Source organism: Phaethon lepturus, unplaced genomic scaffold (genome assembly GCF_000687285.1).
Source record: "Phaethon lepturus isolate BGI_N335 unplaced genomic scaffold, ASM68728v1 scaffold52498, whole genome shotgun sequence".
Taxonomy (NCBI): domain Eukaryota; kingdom Metazoa; phylum Chordata; class Aves; order Phaethontiformes; family Phaethontidae; genus Phaethon; species Phaethon lepturus.
This window is the reverse complement of record NW_010556538.1, coordinates 1-22,446: the sequence shown is the minus strand read 5'-3', so window position 1 is coordinate 22,446 and position 22,446 is coordinate 1. Positions and strand designations below refer to the sequence as shown.

At 42.5% G+C, this 22,446-nt stretch overlaps 2 protein-coding genes across 2 annotated transcripts in view; one reads left to right on the top strand and one right to left on the bottom strand.

The window, feature by feature from the left end:
* Positions 1-12,212, top strand: part of KDM3A (lysine (K)-specific demethylase 3A) — a 33,109-nt gene extending 20,897 nt beyond the window's left edge. The window contains exons 12-25 of the mRNA XM_010292491.1: positions 102-254; positions 476-571; positions 924-1,051; positions 2,874-3,060; positions 3,535-3,704; positions 4,546-4,782; positions 5,186-5,357; positions 6,302-6,392; positions 6,974-7,104; positions 8,708-8,827; positions 8,919-9,058; positions 10,524-10,700; positions 10,783-10,917; positions 11,471-12,212. Of these exons, the coding sequence (XP_010290793.1) occupies positions 102-254; positions 476-571; positions 924-1,051; positions 2,874-3,060; positions 3,535-3,704; positions 4,546-4,782; positions 5,186-5,357; positions 6,302-6,392; positions 6,974-7,104; positions 8,708-8,827; positions 8,919-9,058; positions 10,524-10,700; positions 10,783-10,917; positions 11,471-11,551 (2,018 nt within the window). The 3' untranslated portion in view covers positions 11,552-12,212. The remainder of the gene's footprint in view (positions 1-101; positions 255-475; positions 572-923; positions 1,052-2,873; positions 3,061-3,534; positions 3,705-4,545; positions 4,783-5,185; positions 5,358-6,301; positions 6,393-6,973; positions 7,105-8,707; positions 8,828-8,918; positions 9,059-10,523; positions 10,701-10,782; positions 10,918-11,470) is intronic.
* Positions 12,213-15,089: 2,877 nt separating this feature from the next.
* Positions 15,090-22,142, bottom strand: CHMP3 (charged multivesicular body protein 3; the record flags this gene model as incomplete). The annotated part of the gene is made up of 5 exons (XM_010292490.1): positions 15,090-15,342; positions 15,965-16,079; positions 17,174-17,295; positions 19,937-20,118; positions 22,099-22,142. Coding segments are annotated over 5 exons (597 nt in total), but the record flags the coding sequence as incomplete, so codon positions are not given.
* Positions 22,143-22,446: the final 304 nt, after the last annotated feature.

Below are 22,446 nucleotides of genomic sequence, written 5' to 3'. Positions count from 1 at the left end.
GAGTCTTATATCACTGAAGTATTTTAATGTAGCTATATTTAACATGCAACTCTTTTGTTGTGTTTAAACTAACGCTTTGACTAAGCTGTCAATTACCACAGGACAGGTAGCCTGGAAGCGTGCAGTTCGTGGAGTTCGAGAGATGTGTGATGTCTGTGACACCACAATCTTCAACCTTCATTGGGTCTGCTCGAAGTGCGGCTTTGGTGTGTGTGTGGATTGTTACAGGATGAAGAAAAAAAGCTTACATGAAGGTGAGAATGCATATTGCTGCTTTAAAGAGGAGAGGGGAAAGAACCTGTATTTTGAACTTAAAAGTCAGTAACAGCATTGAACAACAAACAATAAGCTTTCCCAATGAAAAGAGCATGTTGTAAGCCTGTGTTTTGTCATAACAATAACATTAAAATATGTAGCTTTCCAGAGGAGGATGAAAGACGTACTACCAAAACAATTTAATGGTTTTGTTTTACAGATGATGACTCAGATACTTTCTCCTGGTTTAAATGTGTGAAGGGACAGGTACATGAACCAGAGAATCTAATGCCTACACAAATAATTCCTGGAAAAGGTATCTTAAATATTTGGTTGGGATGAAAAAATTGTGTTGTAGACTTTTGCTGACTTTTGTAAGTTGTTGTTATGTACTGAGTGACTTTTTTAGATTTTTTTTTTTTTGAGTAATAGAGTTAGTCAAAGCTTAGTATTGTCTAAAGATTTCAGTCCAAAGACTGAAATAGCCTATGTACTTAGTACTACTTTATTATCTTTGACCTTTACAAAGAAGTAGAAAAACTGTTTAAAGATGAACTGTGTTCAGTACTATTGTTTAACTGCATAGAATACACAATTTCTTAAAAACTGGTATTGAATGCTGGATGTTCTAATTACATGTGAGCTCACTAATGATTCTTTTCCTTCAGCTCTCTATGATGTTGGTGATATTGTACACTCTGTAAGAACAAAATGGGGAATAAAGGCAAATTGTCCTTGTGCAAATAAGCAGTTCAAGGCACTATCAAAGCCAACTCTAAAGGAGGATTCAAAACAGGTATTACTACTGTCTCACACCATATCTTTGTAGCTGGAATATCCATAGGTTTGCCTCAGTCTACCCAGATTTGAAGCCAGTGGTAATTGGCTTTGTAGGTATGCCAGTCCTGACCAGTGCTGATAACCCCAGCATGTAGGTTTTTGCTCAGTATTTGTATTCAATATTCATCTTTCTGGTTCATCTCTTCTTTTAAGTTTTGGGGGAAATCTCATTGGGCCCCTTTGACCCAATGTCTCACCAATATCTCAGTGAGTGACCTGTCCTTGAAAAATGCTCATTGAGGATTTTTTTAATAGCAAAAATAGGATTAGATTGAGAGAACTCTTCTGTAAAAAGTCTTAAGAACAGACAAGTGGGAATGTCTGGGAAGTGTAGGCTATCCCTTGGGTCCTGGAGATGTAATACATGTGACATCTAAAACAATAAGTAGGGTGGAAGAGCACTGCAACTCATAAAAGGACTAAACATTAATAAAATTGTGAGGACTAGAGCAATGTGGAGAAGTACTAATTCCTACTCTAGGAATGCTGGCAGCAAGTTTGCTGCTAGTTATATTAAAAACAAGCATCCATCCACCATCAAGTTCAGATTATCTGGGTAACTAGTCCTAATTGGTATGAAAATACGAAGAAGGGTTTAGTTTTGTGGATATGTTTATTTGTAAATGAATGTAGTATTTTTTTGCTTTCTGAAATATAGCATAAATTAATCACTTCGATTTGCAGAGTCTTGCAAGAAACCAGTGTCCTTTGAATGATGTAGTTTTAATTTTGCTATATGCTTATTCATAAACTTATTTTGCGAATAAAATATCTTGAGTGTAATTAGCAGGGTAAACTTTGGTGATGGTAATCGATAGAAGAGGCAAAAGTTAGTGTAAAGTGTTAAAAACAAGGGAGATAGTTATGTGGGTCAAAAGTTAGCCTACTACTGACTAGCTTCAGTCTTGTTTCTTGAGATTTACTCTGTGACCCTGGACAAACAGCTGCATCGAAATTTCTCTGTACCTTTCTTTCTGTAAAATTAGGTAAATATCGCTTCATTTTATGTCACTGCACTGGTTGTGTGAGGATAAGCTTACTAAAGTTTGAGGCATTTTATATTATGTTTGGAATCCTTAACAAGTGTCAGCCATCATTGAGAGGCAAAATAAAGATTCTAGCAAGAGGTAGATGCAGGTGCAGAATAATTTCTTTACTGGAAAGTCTTTGAGCCTAGAGGAAAAATTTAGCCAGTCACGCAGGAATCCTAGGCTAAAGCAGTAGTTCTGGTTAGCATGTTACCAAGAATCTCCAAACAAGTAGATAGATCAGCTGCACAATAGGTCCTGTGCTTGGGTTGTGCTGGCCAGGCCAATGCTGCACTCATATGCAGGTGACCTGGCAGGTGAGTCGACTTTTGCCACCTTCTTAAGACAAAAATTTAGGAGCCCGATGTATTTGTTTTAATCTACTGAACTAGACCTCCAGCTTAGCCCTGGTCTGCAACATCACTAGAATTGTGGGAGAGCAGCTATTAAAATGGTATTTGATTCCCAAAGCAGTCCCGGAAAATGCATCTGGGAAAATCAGCTTTCAGTGCTTCTCTTGAGGGGTGATGGACTCTGTTGCCTGCTCTTGAAGTCAGGACATCCCAAATCCTGATGGATCCTCATCTGGCCAATACTGAGATGCAATGCTGACCTCTTCTGGAGATCAGATATTTTTTGAAGGGCCAAACCATTTTTGGGTAACAGAATGAAATTGGACTTGGAAGGGCTTCCCTCCCCTTCTTGAGTAGAACGTTTGTGTCTAATCCAGTTCTCATTTTGTTTTTTCAGAACGTAGTACCTGGAGAGAGGACCAGCCTTCAACATAACAGTTTTGTCCTGAGCCCACAAGTCACTACGCATGACCCTCCTCTAAAATCAGCAATTGGAAGTAAACAAACTGCTTCAGTAAATACTTCTCCTTCATTAAGTTGGCTGTCAAACCTAACAAGTGGAAACGTGAATAAAGAAAACAAAGGTATGTGTAGAACCAGTGAAGAGTAAACCCTTTGTGGCTGTTTGTCAGAAGACTATAGATCAGATGCAGCAATATCTTGCGCTCAGATGATATAATCAGCCTGCTGGGATGGGTGTTCAGTGCCTGTACGGCGAGACTGGTCTATGGCAATGACTTGGAGGAAAACCTGGCAGGGTTAGCATATTCATTTTTGAAAACTGGATTAACATCCCATTGATGCAAATATTCTTGAAAATCCAGTTTGAGAATGTATTTATTTTAGACTGTGTGATTTTAAAAACTCTGGAGTATTGAAGAAAGTTAAGTGAAAGGAATATTTCATCTGCACGTATTGAGGAGAGATATATGTACATACATACCTGTATGCATATAGTGGTATCTTGTCTTAAAATAAAAATCCAAAGCATATACTTCTCATGGTTCAGAGGATTAATCCTTTCTTCATTCTCAGATGTGTTCTTTTCTTTGTTTCAGAGAAACTCCTCATACCTATTTCAAAGAGTGAAAATAAACCTCTTCAGACACTCCCAACTTTAGCTAAGCCTGCTGCAGCCCTGCAGACATTCAACAGTGCAATATTAACACCTGTGAGCAACAATAACACAGGTTTTTTGCGGAATCTGTTGAACTCTTCTGGAGGAAAGGTATATGAAAAATTTTGGTTTACAGGTTTGGGTTGATAGCAGGCTTAGACTACTGTTCTAAACCTGTGAACAGCTACTGCAGACATAAGTCACAGTAAGAAAATTCTGTCTTCATTTGGGAAAAAGGACTTAATTCAGTGTCTATATTGCAGTGCTGCAGTTAGTGCTTTCTAGAGTAGTATCTCAGTGGTGCTATCAGCAAGTCTTGCTTAGTGAGGGATTGGGAACCAAGTGATAAAGCAGATGAAGTTACTTAAGATAGTGTCTGGCAGGTGCATTGATTGGCATGTCCTTTAGACTCAAAAAAGAAGCGTCAAGGAACTTACAGATGGAAGGAAAAACATTCTGTGGTGGGTGACTATCTTTCTCATACCTCATGTACAGACTGGTTTACTTGAGATGTTCCTGGGCTTTGTTTGCTCTTACGCATATGACTTCAGAATGGTGGGGTAAAATATTGGCTTTGAGACTCTCATGATGAAATTGCGTTTCTGTTCTTTGGTACAAAGAAAGTCCTGTTCCGTGCTGTATTTCACGTTTTTCTGCAGCATTGCTGAAATGTAAAACAGAGTAGAACTTCTTACAGCAGAATGCTGTAGACAGAGTGTCAGAAATGGCGTTGGCATTTAATCATGGTGAGTTTCTAGATAAGAGTTCTGCACATTTTTGTTTCTCTGCATCATTGTGAGCTCAAATGAAAAATTTTGAGTGGCAATATCTTCAGCAATATTAAATGTATGTTGTCATCTTTAAAGTCTGCAGTGCAAAGGACAAAGCAACAGAAAAGTACACCAACTTCTTTTCTGTTCTTTCTTTCTTATGTTTTTTTTTTTTAAATCAGACAGACAATGGACTGAAGAGTACACCCAAAATCCTTGATGACATTTTCGCTTCCCTGGTGCAAAATAGAACCATTACAGACTTGCCTAAGAAACCTCAAGGATTGACTATAAAGCCTACGATAATGGGCTTTGATACACCTCACTACTGGTTATGTGATAACCGCTTGCTATGTCTTCAAGATCCTAACAATGAAAGTAATTGGAATGTCTTCCGGGAGTGCTGGAAGCAGGGACAGGTATCTCTGTTTTTCTGCTTTCTCCATTTTCAGTTCATGTGCTTTGCCCTTTAGCTGAAGTGCAGGCACAGACACTGCAATGCTAAACCTTCATAAAGTGTACTACATGAATGCTGCTAGATCCTTGGATGAAGGATGTTGCTATTTGAAATCAGTTTCTAAGCACACTGCTGAACTTATGGCTCTGTATAAAAAGCTGCCTCCATAGCTTGAAATAAAGAATGATCAAATGCATGGCATAATTCTGGTAAGGCAGGCTGAGCATTTCTTTTGGAAAACATGATGTTCATGAGTGTGTGTGTTCAAATGTTCGGTACATTTTGTCCATTACCCTATTCTGGTTGGAATGAGAATTTTTGGTGTTTAATAACTCTTCAGAATATATTCTTCTTCTTCTTCATAGCCTGTAATGGTGTCAGGAGTACATCACAAATTAAATGCAAACCTCTGGAGACCAGAGTCCTTTAGGAAGGAATTTGGCCAACAGGAAGTAGATCTGGTTAACTGCAGGACCAATGAAATCATCACTGGAGCTACTGTAGGGGATTTCTGGGATGGATTTGAAGATATTTCAAGTAAGTAGTGTGAATTTTTGTTCCAGTAGGAAAAATATTCAGTAATGATAATCTTGCCCTAGCCCAAATTTTGTTATCCTTAAGCAGCCTCAAGCAGCGTAAAGACACTCCAGGCTTTCTCTTCATCCTGGACAGTGTGTCTGCAATGTATTCTCACAGTGTATCCTTGTGGGATGGTGGACTGGATAGAAATTGTCAGCCCCACGGAAGACTCTCCTTCAGGAGTATGGTTGGCTGCCTTTAGTCTTCTGGGGAAGCATTCTGAGAAAGTTTGGGATCTTCCTAGCAAGTAGGTTCACCTGTCAGCTTTTTTGCCCAGTTGAGTGAAACATAAAAGAGCATCTGTGGGATTGGTGCTCGCAAGGTAATTGGATTTTGCTGTTTTAACTTGCAGGTGCCTTTTATTCCTAAGGAACCAAAGTTACTCTGTATAAAAATGGGTCTAGGGGTGGCAAGCATGAGGTTTGGCATTGTTTTTGCTTCTAGGTACAGACTTTCCAGGAGAATTAGTACTTGCTATGGCATCATGGGTTCTACTTAATTTGTGTGATGTAAGCTTCTGGAATTTGGTACTTGGAGCAAGAAGAGTGGGAGCTGGAAGGCTCACTTACACCTTTCTTTTCTGCTACTTGATCTTTGAAAAGATTTGGCTTTATTATCAGCTACTCTAGCCTCAAACACAGAACAGATGCCTGAGCTAAACTGCAGAATGTGCTTGGGGAGGGGAGCTGGTAAAGGCTGCTTGTCTAGTCTGAAAACTCCTTACTGTCATAACAGTAGTACCAAACTGTGGTGTCAGGTCAACTATGTGTCTTTGGTTCTACATGAATAGTTGTGGAATGAACATGATTTTAAACTAAGATAAGGATTTCTTTTGTCTTGATTCTTTGGATTTTGAGTTGTACAACTTCTAAAAATGGAGACTTGTTAATATCTGACAATAGATCGCCTGAGAACAGAAGAAGGAGAGCCAATGGTGCTGAAGCTTAAAGACTGGCCTCCAGGAGAAGACTTCAGAGATATGATGCCTTCTCGGTATGAATTTACAAAGAAACTGTTCATCATTTGTGTGGTACACTCCCAGGGTAACGGAATGTAGAAAAACTGTGACATTTTGATACCTGCTTCAGCTTCAAGAAGCAGCTGGTCACATGTGAACCATTTTGTTTCTCAGAGATGCCTGACATAGCTGGAAATGCTTGACAAGTTTTATGATAAATGTTTATGTAGTTCATTGTGTTTATTGCCAAGTAAAGTGAGTACCTAAAACAGCTAATGATTGGTTAAACATTGGAAGCTTCCTAAAAGCCTGAGTCATTTTGAAATCTTAAGTTCAGCTGAGGCTTATTTTTTTTGTCAAACCTATTTAAGTATTCTGACTTACTCTATTTGATATTGAGATGATTACATACAGCAATAGCATTGCTCCAGAGCAGTTAAAAATTTATCTGCTGTATTCCTGTGTCTTGTTTCGTTCCTTTTTGTGGTGTCCACTAAACCCCCTGGGGGCAGGAGTGCAGTTGCTTGACTGGAGAAAGCTTTTGTTGCAGTCTATTTTAGTCTGCCTTTTTTTTATTATTCAGTTTGTAACACTAACTTGTGCTATATTACTTCAGGTTTGATGATTTGATGAAAAATATTCCATTGCCAGAATACACTAGGAGAGGTGGCAAGCTCAACCTTGCCTCTCGACTTCCCAACTATTTTGTACGACCAGATTTGGGCCCTAAGATGTACAATGCATACGGTAAGGAATTTTTCACTCTAAAGGTCACATTGACTACCCATTCAAATTAACATTTACTGTAAATCAGAAGAATCCTTGCTGTTGTAGACAGCTTGATTAATCCCATTGACCCTGAAAACCTAATTTTGGCTCACTTATAGGTATTAGTGATGTCCAGAGCATTATATAATTCTATTAAATGTTTTTTGTCCAGATGTTTCAAGCCAATAATATCTATTCCCAGTCTTCCAATCAACTTGTTGCACATGTGTATACATAACCTCTCTTTCCTATAGCTGCCCATGCGTATTTGTTGTTTTGCTACTTCTGGCTGTATCACTTTTGTTACTTCTCCTTTACAGCTCCTTTTTGGACTGTATCATTTAGTTTTTAATCTCTTCTTGAGCAGTTCTTTCTACAGTAAGTTCATCTGTTCTCATTTAAAAGGTGTTTAAAACTACAAGCGAGATCATGGCCAGTAAAGAGATTGTGGCTAGTAAATACTGTAGCAGCTGCCTTTTAGAGTCACTGTTCCTGAGAATGCTTTATTCAAAACTGCTATAGAGACCTTCTTCTAGCAGGACTTAAATATGACTTTTATATGTCATACAGGCTAGGTATGGATACAGAGTGATGTGGCAGCCTTGTCCAGAGGGACCTGGACAAGCTCGAAGAATGGGCCTGTGTGAACCTCATGAGGTTCAACAAGGCCAAGTGCAGGGTCCTGCACCTGCGTTGGGGCAACCCCCCGTATCAGTACAGGCTGGGGGATGAAAAGCTGGACTGAGAGCAGCCCTGCTGAGAAGGACTTGGGGGTACTGGTGGGTGAAAAGCTGGACGTGAGCCAGCAATGTGTGCTTGTAGCCCAGAAGGCCAACCGTGTCTTGGGCTGCACGCAAAGCCACGTGGCCAGCAGGGCGAGGGAGGGGATTCTGCCTCTCTGCTCTGCTCTCATGAGACCCTCTCTGCAGTGCTGCGTCCAGCTCTGGAGCCCTCGGCACAGGAGAGACAAGGACTTGTTGGAGCGGGGCCAGAGGAGGGTCACAGAAATGCTCCAAGGGCTGGAACAGCTCTGCTGTGAGGACAGGCTGGGAGAGTTGGGGTTGTTCAGCCTGGAGCAGAGAAGGCTCCGGAGAGACCTTATTGCAGCTGCCAGGGCTGAGAGGGGGCTTGTAAGAAAGATGGGGACAGACTTCTTAGCAGGGCTTGTTGCAATGGCACAAGGGGTGATGGTTTTAAACTAAAAGTGGGTAGATTTAGACTGGACATAAGGAAGAAATTTTTCCCAGTGAAGGTGGTGAAACCCTGGTGGTGAAACATTCCAGGTCAGGCTGGATGGGGCTCTGAGTAACCTGCTCTGGTTGAAGATGTCCCTGCTCACTGCAGGGGGATTGGACTAGATGGCCTTTGAAGGTTCTTCCAACCCAAACTATTCTGGGATTCTAAAACTAATTGCCTGGGAAGACACAAACAAGATGGGGAAGGTCCTGGATAAAAAGCATATAGCTGTACTGGAATAATTTGCTGATAAATGTAAAAGCCCTCTGGCCTTTTCAGATAGTGCTTCTGAGAAGGGCATAAGGTTTCTTTTTGTCTTACTAGTGTACCTGCTACTTTTTTTCAGGCTTAATAACACCAGAGGATAGAAAATACGGCACAACAAACCTCCATTTAGATGTGTCTGATGCAGCTAATGTTATGGTTTATGTGGGTATCCCCAAAGGCCAGGCTGATCAAGAAGAAGGTAAAGTTTTTCTTGCGTTCTGGGGAGGTTATTTCCGTGGTTGGAGGGAAGGTCCTTTAGTCCTCCTAAAGCTCATGTTTACTCTCAACAGAAGTGCTTAAAACCATACAAGACGGTGATTCTGATGAATTGACAATTAAGCGTTTTACTGAAAGTCGAGAAAAACCTGGAGCTCTGTGGCACATTTATGCTGCTAAAGATACAGAGAAGATCCGGGAATTCCTTAAAAAGGTACGTTTGTTGTATCTTAAAAAAAAAAAATATCATCCTCTGTTTGTATAGGCTCACAAATATGTATCCCTGGACTTTTCTCCTCCTTTCTATCCCAGATGTTCTGGAAACAAATGTACTTGAGTTGTATGCCAGGCAAATTCTCAGCTGCCAGGAATCATGTAGGGTCTGAGGAGGGCAGCGAGTCGAAGCTTGAAGTTATCCTGCACGTAGATACACTGCTTTTGCCCACGCTTGTTATGGCACAAGTAATGATGTTATGTAACGAACAAAAAACCAGCTGGTTTAGATTTAAACAAAAACACAGTTTAATCTTAAACTAGATCCTTCGTAAAAGCATGCACGTGAGATCTTCTTGGGAAACATCAGAGCAATATGTGGTGCATAAAGTCCGTCCTTGTTCTCTCCCTTTTCCTACCTTTTTCTTCCCATACCTTTATGAGGTTTGGATTAAGAGAAAAGCATGAGGGTGATGTTTTCTTGGGAGTTAAAGGTCTAGTAGAGATGTGATACTACATCCAAAAGGGCTTGTTTTGGTACTTAAATTCACCACAAATGGTCCAGAGTTTTTGGTGGTCTTAATTCTGGAACTTCTTTGCTGCTCTAAAAGTGGAAAGAGTTGGTGTTTAGAAGGATGAATGGGATGATCTGAACAACTGTTGGCCTTGTCAGCCTGATTACTCTCTTGAGCAGAAACTTGAGAGGCTACAGCAGATTTGGTTAGTATTAACAAAGAACAAATCTTACACCTGATAACACATGATACTGAATTTGATAAGCATTGACATTTTGAGTTTTGACATCTCTCACCTCTTCTTGGTCTCTTGTAGCATACTTGCCTGCAGGCATGAGGCTTTCAGCAGCTTGTCTTGGACTAGAGCCAGGTGGTTTATCTCCTCCCGAATGAGTTTTGGGCTACAGTCCTGGGTGTAAATGAATGCCACAGCAAATTGGATTTATATTGTAACTTTTTTCACAAATTCTCTTCCCACACCCCTCAAAAATTTCTCTTCTAAAGCACTTGTTGTGCCTCCCAGCCTCACTTCTCCTGCAAATCTATTTAGTGTCCTCTGTTTTGGTCAGCGAGCACAGGGACTAGTGCTGGCCTCAGGGCATACACCCACTGAATTCCACACTCAGTATGTTTTCTCCAATTACAGGCTGTAGTAGTGTGGATTCAGTCTATGGCAGTGATTCCCACTGTGAACACACGGGAGTCAACCCTTCTGCTGCTTCTTACTGTAAATTTGATTCACTTGCATTTCCTATATCCATATTTGCAATGTGTCTGTGAAGCAAGAGCAAGGACTGAATAAGAATCCAAACCTTTTACTGCGTAACTCTTACATCTGAGCACACGGCACAAGTCGTTCTATCTGGCATGCGCGCATATGGAATACCACAGATAGGTCTCGGTGGTCCAATGAGACTGGTACATTATACCTGTTGTCTTGTGACTTTTCAGGTTGCGGAAGAACAAGGTCAAGAAAACCCTGTAGATCACGATCCCATTCATGATCAGAGTTGGTACTTGGACCGATCGCTAAGGAAACGCCTTCATCAGGAATATGGAGTTCAAGGCTGGGCTATTGTACAGTTTCTAGGAGACGTAGTTTTCATTCCAGCAGGAGCTCCACACCAGGCAAGGCCCAGGGACACTGTTACAGCCTGGCCACTTGGGCAGACGTTTGAGCACATGGCTAATGCTTGTTTGTTCTCCCTAGGTTCATAATTTGTACAGTTGTATTAAAGTTGCAGAAGACTTTGTATCCCCAGAGCACGTCAAACATTGCTTCTGGCTCACTCAGGAATTTAGATATCTGTCGCATACGCATACGAACCATGAAGATAAATTGCAGGTAACCTACCAATACTCAAGATGAACCCTGCCCCTCTTAACCCTTTAAAAAAAAAAAAAGAAAGAAGAAAAACCCCACACCAAAACCCACAAAACAACCTTCACCAAACCCCTAAGGTAAAGATTCAGCTGTCCACGCAACACAAGTTGCTTTCATGTTCAGATCATCTTTAATGCATTGGATCGTGAAGAGGAATTCCCATGGGCCTTGGAATCGTTACTCATTTTTAGTAGTTTTGAGGAAGCTGCCTGAAGCTTCTCCAGAGATTCTTTTAAAATGTTTCCTTCTTCCATTTCTTTTGTTTTCCCTCTAGCTGAGCTTGCAATGCTCTCCTCAGGCTACAGGGTTTCAGTTAGAATTTGAACCTTATTTTCACGAGTTAGTGATTGACATGAAGCTCATGCAGATGCACGTGTTTAAACTGAGAGCTGCACGGGGCGTGGGGAAGGGGGAGGGTGTTTTTGCGAGTGTTTTTCTGTGCGTCACAGGCTTCCAACCTGACCCTAGACATGCTGTCTACTTGTAAGACTAAAGGCCTTCTCATTCCTCCTAGGTGAAGAATGTCATATACCACGCTGTTAAAGATGCAGTTGGGATACTGAGAGCTAATGAATCCAGCCTTAGCAGACCGTAAAGTAGAAAGCCTTAACACACACTATGAAACAGAAGCGTTGGCAGCTGTTTTAACTACTCAGTCAGGACCTCTGTGGACTTTGAGATTATATGAATGTTACCTCATCTTCCTTTCAGCAGTACCAGAGGATCATGGTACTATGTTCTGTGTATTCTTCCAATGTTTACAAACCTGATATGTATATGTAGTAATATGTATGGACTGTGGCATACTGTGAATGCTCAGTTGCAATAGAACTTTATATGGAGTTGCTCTCCAAACTGTACAAAATACCTCCTATAGAACTGTCGGAAACTATTCCAAATTACTCATTTGAAAAATATTATTCAAGACATTGTAAAGCTCCAATTTTTAAAATTTATTTTGGGGTGGGAGGAAGTATGGAGTCACCCAATTTAATAACCAATTTACATAAAAATAAGAATGCAGTTCTGGAATTTCATGTTAACATAGAACTAGCATTTAAAAGTAGCTTTAAGCTATTGTATAGTAACATAGAGATGGGGGTTAACCATCTTTAGATAAATGTATTTAAATTTCTAAATGTTAAAAGAAACTTTTAATCGAATGTCTTCTGTTTGAAACTGCTCTTTAATTTGAACTGATGTTTGATTCTCTGGTTTTTAACACTGAATGGTCTACATAAAATTCTTCTATTTCAGATACTGTTCCTTGCCTGCCTTCTTCAATTGACTCTTTACAATGTAATGCATTTGATGCAGTGCTTTGAAATGCAAAAGCAAGTTGTGTGTTGTATACTGCTGTTCATACTGGGTTTTTTAAAGTATCTAAAGGCTTAGGGTACTGAATTTAGTGACAGATCTGTTCATAGCTTTTTGTTTTGGTTAACTAAAGCATGACTTCGCTTGACCACTGCTTCTCAGCCGCTGCCAGTACTATGATCTGCATCAAATCAGTTCTGCAGCAAAACGCAAATAGAGTTGCTGTGCAGTTATCGCATGGGGGCCTGCTGCAGGGCAGGTCCCTTTGTGTGTCAGACCCGCAGGTGTCTCTGACGATTTACAGCTCACAGAGTGAGGAATCGAGGCTGCTGTGAGGCGGTGTGAGTGCTGTGCTGTTCTCCATGTGGAGGGAAATGTTCCTGTTCACTTGGCTTATGCTGCTGGCTTTAAACTCTGCTGAACAGCTATGTGTCAGTGCTGTGTTCAGGGAGAATGTCCCTCCACCTCTACTTGCTGAGGCCTCTGACAGTAAAAAGACTAGCTTGTTCCTAATCGCTTCAGCTGGCTTGTCTAAGGAAGAGCCATAAAACCTTGATTTGGCATTCTGTGCTTGGGCTAGTTAAGTATCCACTTCAGCTGGCTGTTCTTGCAGTATCAAGTCTGAAGCAAATGAAATAAAAGCAGTCTAATTGCTTTTCTTGGAGCCAGCTGGGGTAGTTGTAGGGAGCTGACATACAGGTACCTCACCTGAGTGAGTTGTGCTGATCTTGTACACACTATGCACCTGTATATGTATGAAAAGACCCATTGTTGAAGTTGGATTTTGAACTTTTACTAATATGCTGCTGTTCAATCTGCTTTTGTTTTTTTATTGCCTACCCCATCTTACTGACTCTTCAGCTACTTTTTTTTCTTTCTGATCTGTCCTCTCTGGATTTTTAAGACCACAACAAACAAATAGTCCTATGTGTCCATTCTTAAGTTTGGGGTAGAGATGGAGCACTTGAATTCAAGTTCTCTAAATGAGTGCACAGCCCTGAACACAGGGGCGGCTGCGCCTGCTGTGGCTGCACCTGGTGGCTTACGGCTGAAACTGGAAGCTGCTGGATGACACCCAGGTGTCTGTGTGCCTGGTCTCTTCCTCTACCCTTGCTGTGGGAACACCATTATTTATAGGCTTAGTTTTCTTTTGGCAAGTCTTCCTTAAAATTAGAAACTCTTCCTGTTGCCTATGAGGCTCCTGTGGCATTGATGTGCTCACAGGTGAGACAGAGGGGCCACTTGCTTTGCAAACTGCCTTTTGTGAGTCACAACATGAGTTTTGCCTGAAGTTTTTTCTTGCATTTTGGACTCCCTTGACCCTAAAAATGTGCCATTTAAGCAGCAGGTGGCTTTTCACAACTTGTGGTTGTGGGAGAGTGAAGTGATAGTACCTGGAGTGAGTAAGAAATCATTAGATCTGAAGTGAGCATCCCTGTCAGTGCAATAACAAAACATCAGATGAAGGGCTCTGGCTGGTGATGGTTTGCCTGTAAAAGCTGGTTTGCAGATGAGCAATGCCACTGCTCAGCAGCTGTGATGGGCCACAGCTGTTCTCAGAAGTTGGGTAGGTACCAGCTTTAAGATTTATAAATCTTGAAAAATGAGAAAAGGTGATCACATGGGATGAGTTTTAGGGTCAGTTCTGGTCCCAGACCTGACCAGCTGCAAGAGTGCTGCATGTCACCTCCCTTGGCCCAGCCCAGGGCAGGGAGGCCTGGCCACTGCCTCAGGGGCTGCTGCAACTGTGCTCGCACCATCACTGCAGGGCATGCCTCCTCACTTTCACCTGTTCCTATTGAGTTTGGCGCTCTGAGCAGTCTCTCTTCCCATCTGAGCTCCCTTTTCCCCATGCATGCAGGGTAGAGAAGGCATTGCCCTTGCCTCCTGTTGGCAGAAAAGCAGCACTGCCAAAGGTGTGGCCTTCCCCTTCCTTCTGCCTACCTCCCCCCACGGCAGTGCCCCACTCCCTGCAGCTGCCCCTGGAAAAGAGGGAAGCAAAAACCAGCCAGGCTGCTCTCATTCAGCTCCCATGCCACACCAAGCCGGCAGGGCTGCCATTTTAGGGAGTATGACTGACTCACTGAATGACTCACATGTGTCTTGGCATGAGCAGAAAAAAATAAAAAGCTTTTGGAGGTGGCTAAGGTAAGAGGGTAGGGCTTGTGCCGCTCTGGAAACCTTCTCTGGGCACTTCCTCTTCTCAGAGCTGAGGAGGGAGCTCCCTCTCCTGGCAGCACAAGGCTGGGTGCTGCATTACCACACCTGAAGAGCAACTCCTGCCTGGACAGAGCTGGAGGAGAGCAGCTCTTTTACAGCTGCTCTGACTGAAAGCATTTCTTTAACTGTGCTGTGAAGGCCATAAACGTGCTAAAGGAAAAAAGAAAAAAAAAGTGTTATAAAAGCAACAGGGAGCTGTTAAAGGTGGATTTTGTTTGTGAAAAGAGTTTGAAGTGATGCAACCTCAACTGATGCACAGGAGCAACTGTTAAAAGCAGCTTTAATAAAATCTGTAGTGATTCAGGAAAACAAAGATCTTTCTTACACCACTGAAAGGTTTTTGGTAGCAGATTAAGCCAAAGTGCCTTTTAAGGACAGATGGTACTTGAAGCTAAGAATGTATTTCAGGACTTACTTTGTATCTGAAAATACATTAACATTACACCACCATTGCCATTTCACCACAGCCTCTCAGAGGGGAGATGGGCTGAATAGAGAACAGTAAGATAATCCTGACAGACTGCACTCCCCAACAAGAAGTATATTACAGTAGTTTCTTGGAGAATACACTCCCCTAGGAAGAAAAATAATAATATATATATTACATAAGGTATTCTCACGTATTAAGTTTTGCATTTTGAAGGTAGGACAGAATACCCCATAGCAAAAAAAAAAAAAAAAAAGAAAAGGCAAACTGTACACATTCGTCTCCTCCTTAGCTGCGGAGGGTAGCTAATCGCGACTGCATCGCTTCAATGTCTTCCTCCTCGTCCACGGCAGCGGCCGCTCCCATGGGTTCTGGCTCTGGAAGCGCATCTGTGACTTTACTCGGTGCTTTACCCAAGGCCCCTGCAAACAAAACGGACTCGTTAGTGTGTACTGGGACAGCATTTCATAATGGGTGGATTTTCTCCCCCAACAACTCAAGAGACTTAACAGCCAGCAATCACAGCATCGCCTAAGACTCACGGCAACGCAGCCAAATTTATTTCACAGAAACACTAGGTTGGAAAGGACCTTCAAGATCATCAAGTCCAACCATTAATCCAGCGCCACCATGTTCCCTAAACCATGTCCTGAAGCGCCACATCCACACGTTTCTTGAACACTTCCAGAGATGGCGACTCCACCACCTCCCTGGGCAGCCTGTTCCAATGCCTGACCATTTCCTGGCTTCATTAATAATAGTGTATCTAGTCCATCGCATACATTTCACCCAGTTAAGAGGATCCCCTGCACAGACAAGCACTGATCTGTTAAAGCCTCCATTAGAGCTCTGCAGCAACATCAGCTGATGCACATTACTTACGCTTTACTGAACCGCACCAGCCTTCTCAGCCAGTATTCCCTGAGAAACCAGCGTGTCAGAGCACTCCTTGTCACATCGGGACAGACGAAGGTTTAAATCGCTGCATCTTACTGAACAGAGCGGGGGCAATGCTCCGCTCTCAGCAAACACACACAAACTCACCGGCTGTAATTTCAAAAAGGATTTTATCAATTTCCATCTCCGCTTCCTCTTCCATTTCCTCCTGATCCTCCAGGCCTTCAAAGGTGTCCTCCAGCATTTCCTCTATAATACCAGCCTAGCAGAAAGAAAAAGGCTGCTAAACCTATCCAAGCATTACTGCTTGCTTGAGGCTCAAGCTTTCTGGATCAAGGCTGTCCTGTTGCATGAGAGTTGGCCAACACCCCTGCCTGCAGTTCAAGCACGTATCTGTACAACTGGTGCACAGGAAAAGCAACAAGAAAACTGAGGATTAATCAAACACACGTGTTCTCACTTGGAAACCCTCAAGCTATTAATTCCTTGTTGCTGTCTAAACACCAACAACCCAGCATAGTCCAAGCATGCGAAATACAACTGCAAACTTCAGTCATGAAGCATAAATTGTATGACATGCTGTAAAATTAGTGTGTGACATAGCTTTCCTTTTTCTATCTGTCTTAGAAAACATGCCCCTGCAGGGTCTGCAGCCTAGATTTGGCCAAATTGTTCTGGTACATAATGGTAAAATTGTTAAGAAATAAGTTGATTTGGACTAAGTAGTGGAGGGGGAAAAGCAGAATAATTTTGGTAGTTGAAAACAAAACAGCCACAGCAGAGAAGTAATATACTTTAAAATCAGAGCACTTCCATCAGGGACGCTATGCTAGATGTTTTAAACACAGTATCAGAATAGCCACCTTGCCCAAGATGAGATTTTCAGCTTCCCGCTCCACACCAGGCTGTGGTGGGTCTTTCATAAGGAACTTTTTCATCCCTGGAAGCAGGAAATTCAGACTCCCCAGAACAGATAGAAGCTCGGGGGTCTGGACAGTCACCGGGCACAGGTGAGAACGCTGCTTCGAGCCTCGCTCTCCCCCAGCCCCTTGCACTCAGGAGAGCAAGCCACAACCGCTCTGTGTGGGGACTGGTCTTCCTCCCTCCATCCTCAATGCGAGCAGCTTTTTTTTGGCCTCACGCTTTACACCAAACCTGTTGCAGGTATCACCGAGTCAGGGCTTTCCCCACAGACAGTAACTTGCTAGAAAGTCCCCCACTATTAATGTGCTACTTTAATTTCTGCCTGTTAGAGCTCACACAAGCCCTCTGACACAGGGGCCACCTAAGCAGTCGCACGGTACACTAACAACTACCTCTTGTTCACCCAAGACTTATTTATGTTGTAGATCTTACCTTCATCATCTCTTTGGACAACTCCCTCATCGTTGCTTGGATTTCAGGGATTTTTACTAGATTTTGCATAGCTTTCATGACTTCTGTGCTCTTCTGCAATGAACCTGCTACTCTCAGGACAGCTGTGAAGGAGAGGCATAGAAAAGCTTGAACGATCCATGCACCACCAAAAGCAGAGAAATTACATCCTCCCTACATGCATAGAAATTTGTTTAAATCTAGGCAATTTAATTAAAAAAAAAAAAAGAAAAAAAGAAACTGACATCCTGCTTCTTCATTCTTGTCTGCCTTCCTGGAAAAGCTCAAATTCTACCCACATCGGAAAAAATTACATTTATAGCGAAGATGCCGGTCCTGTAGGGTTGGCTGGAGCAATCCAGATTGCCTGCAGAGAGACTTCAATCCACTTGCACCCAGTTCAAAGAGAGATCCCTGAGGAACTCCTGCCTGTGTCCCTCAGCAGCCAGACGCCTTGCTGAGGGATTCACCAGCGGAGCTACAGTCCCACGTCTGGTCGCTGACCAAGCCAGTCACCTTCTGCCCAACACTGGGTAGTGGAAACTAACTCTGGCAGAAGTTCTAGTGCAATAGTTTCACAGCAAAAAGTAAGCTAAAGAATTAATACTGAAGCAGATAAGCTGGAAATAAGTATAGTTTAAACTGAATTTAACAATGCTCTTTCCAAAGGCTATTCTCATAATACAGCTTACAAGCTGTTCTCATGTATTTTGATATTCCAAGATCAAAATGCAATAACTAAGGGTACTTTGAGGTTCTTGCATTCTGCCATCTAACTTTGCAGCTTCCTCACCATGGAGAACTTACCTGTTTGTATATAAAATGGTCACTCCTTAATGAAGCAAAATGAAGGTGCAACATATATTATTTTTCACTTTAATACTTAATCTCTTTAAGAAGCCCTACACTTGTCATGTTAACAACCTGACAGAAATCTTGCCTTTGGCGGTCATTTCCCAAGATGAAGCAAGTTAATACAAACCCCAGATTCCTTCCTATTGCTCAGGTAAGTGTATCAAAACATTCCCAGCAAGATGAAGATGCTGGTAGCAGAAAGGAGGAGGAGGCTGCTTTGAGTTTTTCCTTTTAAGGGACACCTCAAGCTGCAAGGATGGACCCTGCTTCCCGTTCCTGAACGAGGTATGTGGGGAGCCACATTCAACCTACTGTAAGATTACACTTCAGGTTCACATTGCGATTCCTGATTTATCACTCATCTAGTGTTAAAATCTACTCACACCTCACTTGGATAATGCTGGGGTGGGGGCAACACTTGGACATTTCAGTAGCATGTTAACCTCCAACTCTCTTTAATGCTTTCACCTCTGCTCTTGTTACAAAGGTAAAACGCTCTGAGGTAAGGAAAATACTGCAGAAGTCTATTGCAACAGATTTTGGATGTGGATAAGGAATGAGGGAAATATTGCTGGTACCGGGGGAGCACAAAGGACCAAGCAGGGTTTATAGAGAGCTGGGTATTAAGCTACAGGGCGAAGTGATTCACCCACGTCAAGGAAATCAAACACTGCCACCCCATCTCCATTTAGGACTTAAACATCCTAAAGCTCTTGCTAGTGAAACAATAATTTAGAAGATGAAGGGAATTCTACTGAAGGAGATACATCTGACATTACAGACCCTGTCAAAACCAGTAACAACAACTGGCTTCACAAGGATAGAGGGATATTAGGCACACATTCAGATTTAGGAATGCACACTAAAAACATGCCCCAAATTACTGGAGGAGAGTTCTGTTTCAGAGCACACGATTCTCATGTCACTGCAACCCTCAGGCTCTGAGGAGAGGCGTTAGATTATCTGTTGAGCAGCTAATCAGAGAAAACACAGAGAGCCAGCAAGGATCTAGGGAACAATGAGGGGTAGGAACCCCCCGGAAGCTAACTGGGAGCTCCCTGGCTACTCCAGAGCCCAGGCAGGGAAACCCATCCAGACAGGGCAGTGGAGAAAATGGTCTCCAGAACATCCTGCAGACTGAGGGGGTTTCCTGCCGATTGGGATATAGGACTCAGTATGGGATAAAGGGGATAAAGAGCATTTTTTGAACAAAAAACTTAGTATGGAATCTTTTAAGGGGAAGGGGATTGCAGGAATGTGATTGAACTTGAGAAACATTTTACTGGATGTTTAGGGGAAGGACTGAAGGTGGAGAAAAGGAGGGATCAAAGTGGACCAGGGAAGACCACAAACCTCAGGGGCCTAGAGGCCCAGGCAGCAGTACCTCAGGCGGAGGAGGAGATCTGGGGCCGGTTACTGGACAGCTGGCCAGCTTACACCGAGTGTCTGAGAGCAGCCACTGGAACAACCCATACATTGTTCATGTGTGTATATATATATCTGTATTCTATTAGAGGACCTCAATCCTAATCAGCTGAAGAAGACGACCAGGACTGAGCTGACAGTGCTCTTCATCTTTGTGTGAAAGCAGCATGTGTTTACCTGGGTGCTGGTAAAGGCACTGCTGCGAGTATGTCTGGGTGCGTGTGCCGCCTGGGAACCGGTGCTCATCCTGGCTGGATGTGGGCAGGTGGAACTGCAGCAGCCTCACACTGCTGAGCTCACTATGGGAGGAATTTCCCTGGATCCTGAAGCCCAGAGGAATCACCTGCCTTTCACAAGAGTAGGACTGCTTCCAAATTCAAGCTCTGCCAGCATTTGACCTTGGTTCTGGAAATGGAAACCCAGACTTCACCTCTGAAGCTAGAAGCGCTCAGAAGTTGTTCTTACCAAGCTGGTTCTTCATCCCCATGAGAACAGAGTTCATATGGGCTTTGGATGCATAGAGTTTGCTTACGGCCTTCCGAGAACGGATCAGTTCCTTCGCCAAGATCACACACACATCTTTCTGACCCTTTTTGGCAGCATCCTTTATTGATCTCTTCACCTTCTCCTCTTCTCTCTGGATATCTGGAACACAGAAAAAACACAGCAAATAGTGACACACTGCTAAGGATTTGGAAGGGAAACCAGTCATTTGTGGGCATGTATTTTCAATGCAAAGAACCGTTTCTGCTTGGTTTCAGATATCCTTTGTTACCCAAAGACCTTGTCCTAGGCTGATTTACATGTTAGCTGATTAACTCAACTAAATATTAACAGGAAAATTCTCATTACTAAACATCCAGCGCTGTAATTTCCTTTGTAGTTAAGAGTACTGTAAAGTACTGTCCAGGAATATCACTGCGTGAAGCTGAACTGACTAAGATGAATTATTAACAAGCTGTTAATAAAATTAACAAGCTGTTCCTAAAATTAGGAACAAAGCACTCTGAGATGACTACTTGACTTACAACTTCAGAATAACTTCCTGACTATTAAACTGGCCTGATATATAAATACATATATATAATATATACACACACAGGTTAAGACTACCATACTGATTTGTTGCTTACAAGATTGCCTCTTCTGTGTTCATCACCAAATAGACCCACTTCACCAGGAAGGACCAAAGTTGTCACAAGGAGTTTAAAACTAGTAGTCTCAGAAGACAGACAGGCTTTTTACTAGCAAAAATACTTACCTGTCAGACTACATTCAAAGCTTAACCCATATCCCCACCTCCAAGTGAATTTGAGGGCCATTGTAGGCAAGACTGTCCTCATTGTTTCTAAATCCCTGAAATATGCTTTTCTGAAAAAAAATACATTCAGAAAGATTGTAGAAGGCTGATCTCACAGAGGCTAGAAAGTTTTAGATATACACTGCCTTTAAAGAAAAACAACAACATAACATATAGTGAATTTGTACAGGTGCATCCACAAATTCAAGAGTTACTTAGAACCACAGATTTGTTAATTACTGCCAAAGAAAACCTTCATCTTTGCAGATAGACTTCATTATTCCCCCCGTCAGGCACAACTCACTGAGCCTCAACTGGATACCCAGCCATGGATACCTATGCTTGTACTTAAGGAGTTATGGTCCTGAGTTTATATTGCTCATACTTTAAGACACATGCATTAGGTGTTTGTATAAATTGGCACATTCAAATTATAAGCTGACTGGTGCAACACTATGGATAATTTCATCAGTGAAAACTAGTACACTAGTAATTAATTCGATACAACTTAAAACAGCCTGTTCAAACTCTCCTGGTATTCAGCTTCATTCAACAGCTTTTTATAAGAGCATGCTGGAACCAGAGTACTGAACTAGGCCTGTACAGAATGAGCACCAAATAGCTGGATTTTAAATACTATACGTTAAATAGGCTTCCTTAAATAACACAGGTTTCTCTGGCAAATCTGGGATGAGTGTTCACACATCTGCCTTGTCAGGTAATGCTGGCTGTGTACAGCAGAAGCCAGGTACCTTAAAAAGCTCACAGTAAGAACCACAGAAACAAGGAGGGGCTGTAGCAACCCCCTTTCTTTTGCAGACTCAGCAATAAATTAGTTTGTGATGAAATGTGGATCCAAGAGTCTGAAAAAAATTATCCTAAAGTAAATAAAAAATTTATAGAGTAAAGGTTAAGCTCACCTTCCTGTAAAGAGTTGAAAGAAATGACCACAAGAACAACTATTTCTAGCAAAGGCTTTGTTCAAATTTGGTTTTCTTCCAGTCTTCTTGATTTATACCAGAGAGAAGTTAGACATAGGTAAGAATCAGAAGTTGCCCTTTTATAAAAACAAAGGCATCAACACACACTTTTTGGCACAGGCCAACTTGGAGACTTCGATTCAGCTTCTCACGTGGGAGTTAATGAACCCTGTACTCAAGATGAGTCATTCTCTCAATATCATTCAGTGGCATCTTTATCCTAAAGGACTGGCAAAAATCTGTGATGCTCCCCAGATCCTTCTCTTCTCCAGGCTGAACAATCCCAGCTCTCCCAGCCTGTCCTCACAGCAGAGCTGTTCCAGCCCTCGGAGCATTTTGGTGGCCTCCTCTGGACCCGCTCCAACAGGTCCATGTCTTTCCTGTGCTGAGGACTCCAGAGCTGGACGCAGCACTGCAGGGGGGTCTCCCCAGAGCGGAGCAGAGGGGCAGAACCCCCTCCCTCGCCCTGCTGGCCACGCGGCTTTGGATGCAGCCCAGGATACATTTGGCCTTCTGGGCTGTGAGAGCACATGGCCGGCTCACGTCCAGCTTTTCATCTCCCAGTCCCCCCAAGTCCTGCTCAGCAGGGCTGCTCTCAGTCTCTTCATCCCCCAGCCTGTACTGATACCAGGGGTTGCCCTGACCCAGGTGCAGGACCCTGCACTTGGCCTTGTTGAACCTCATGAGGTTCACAC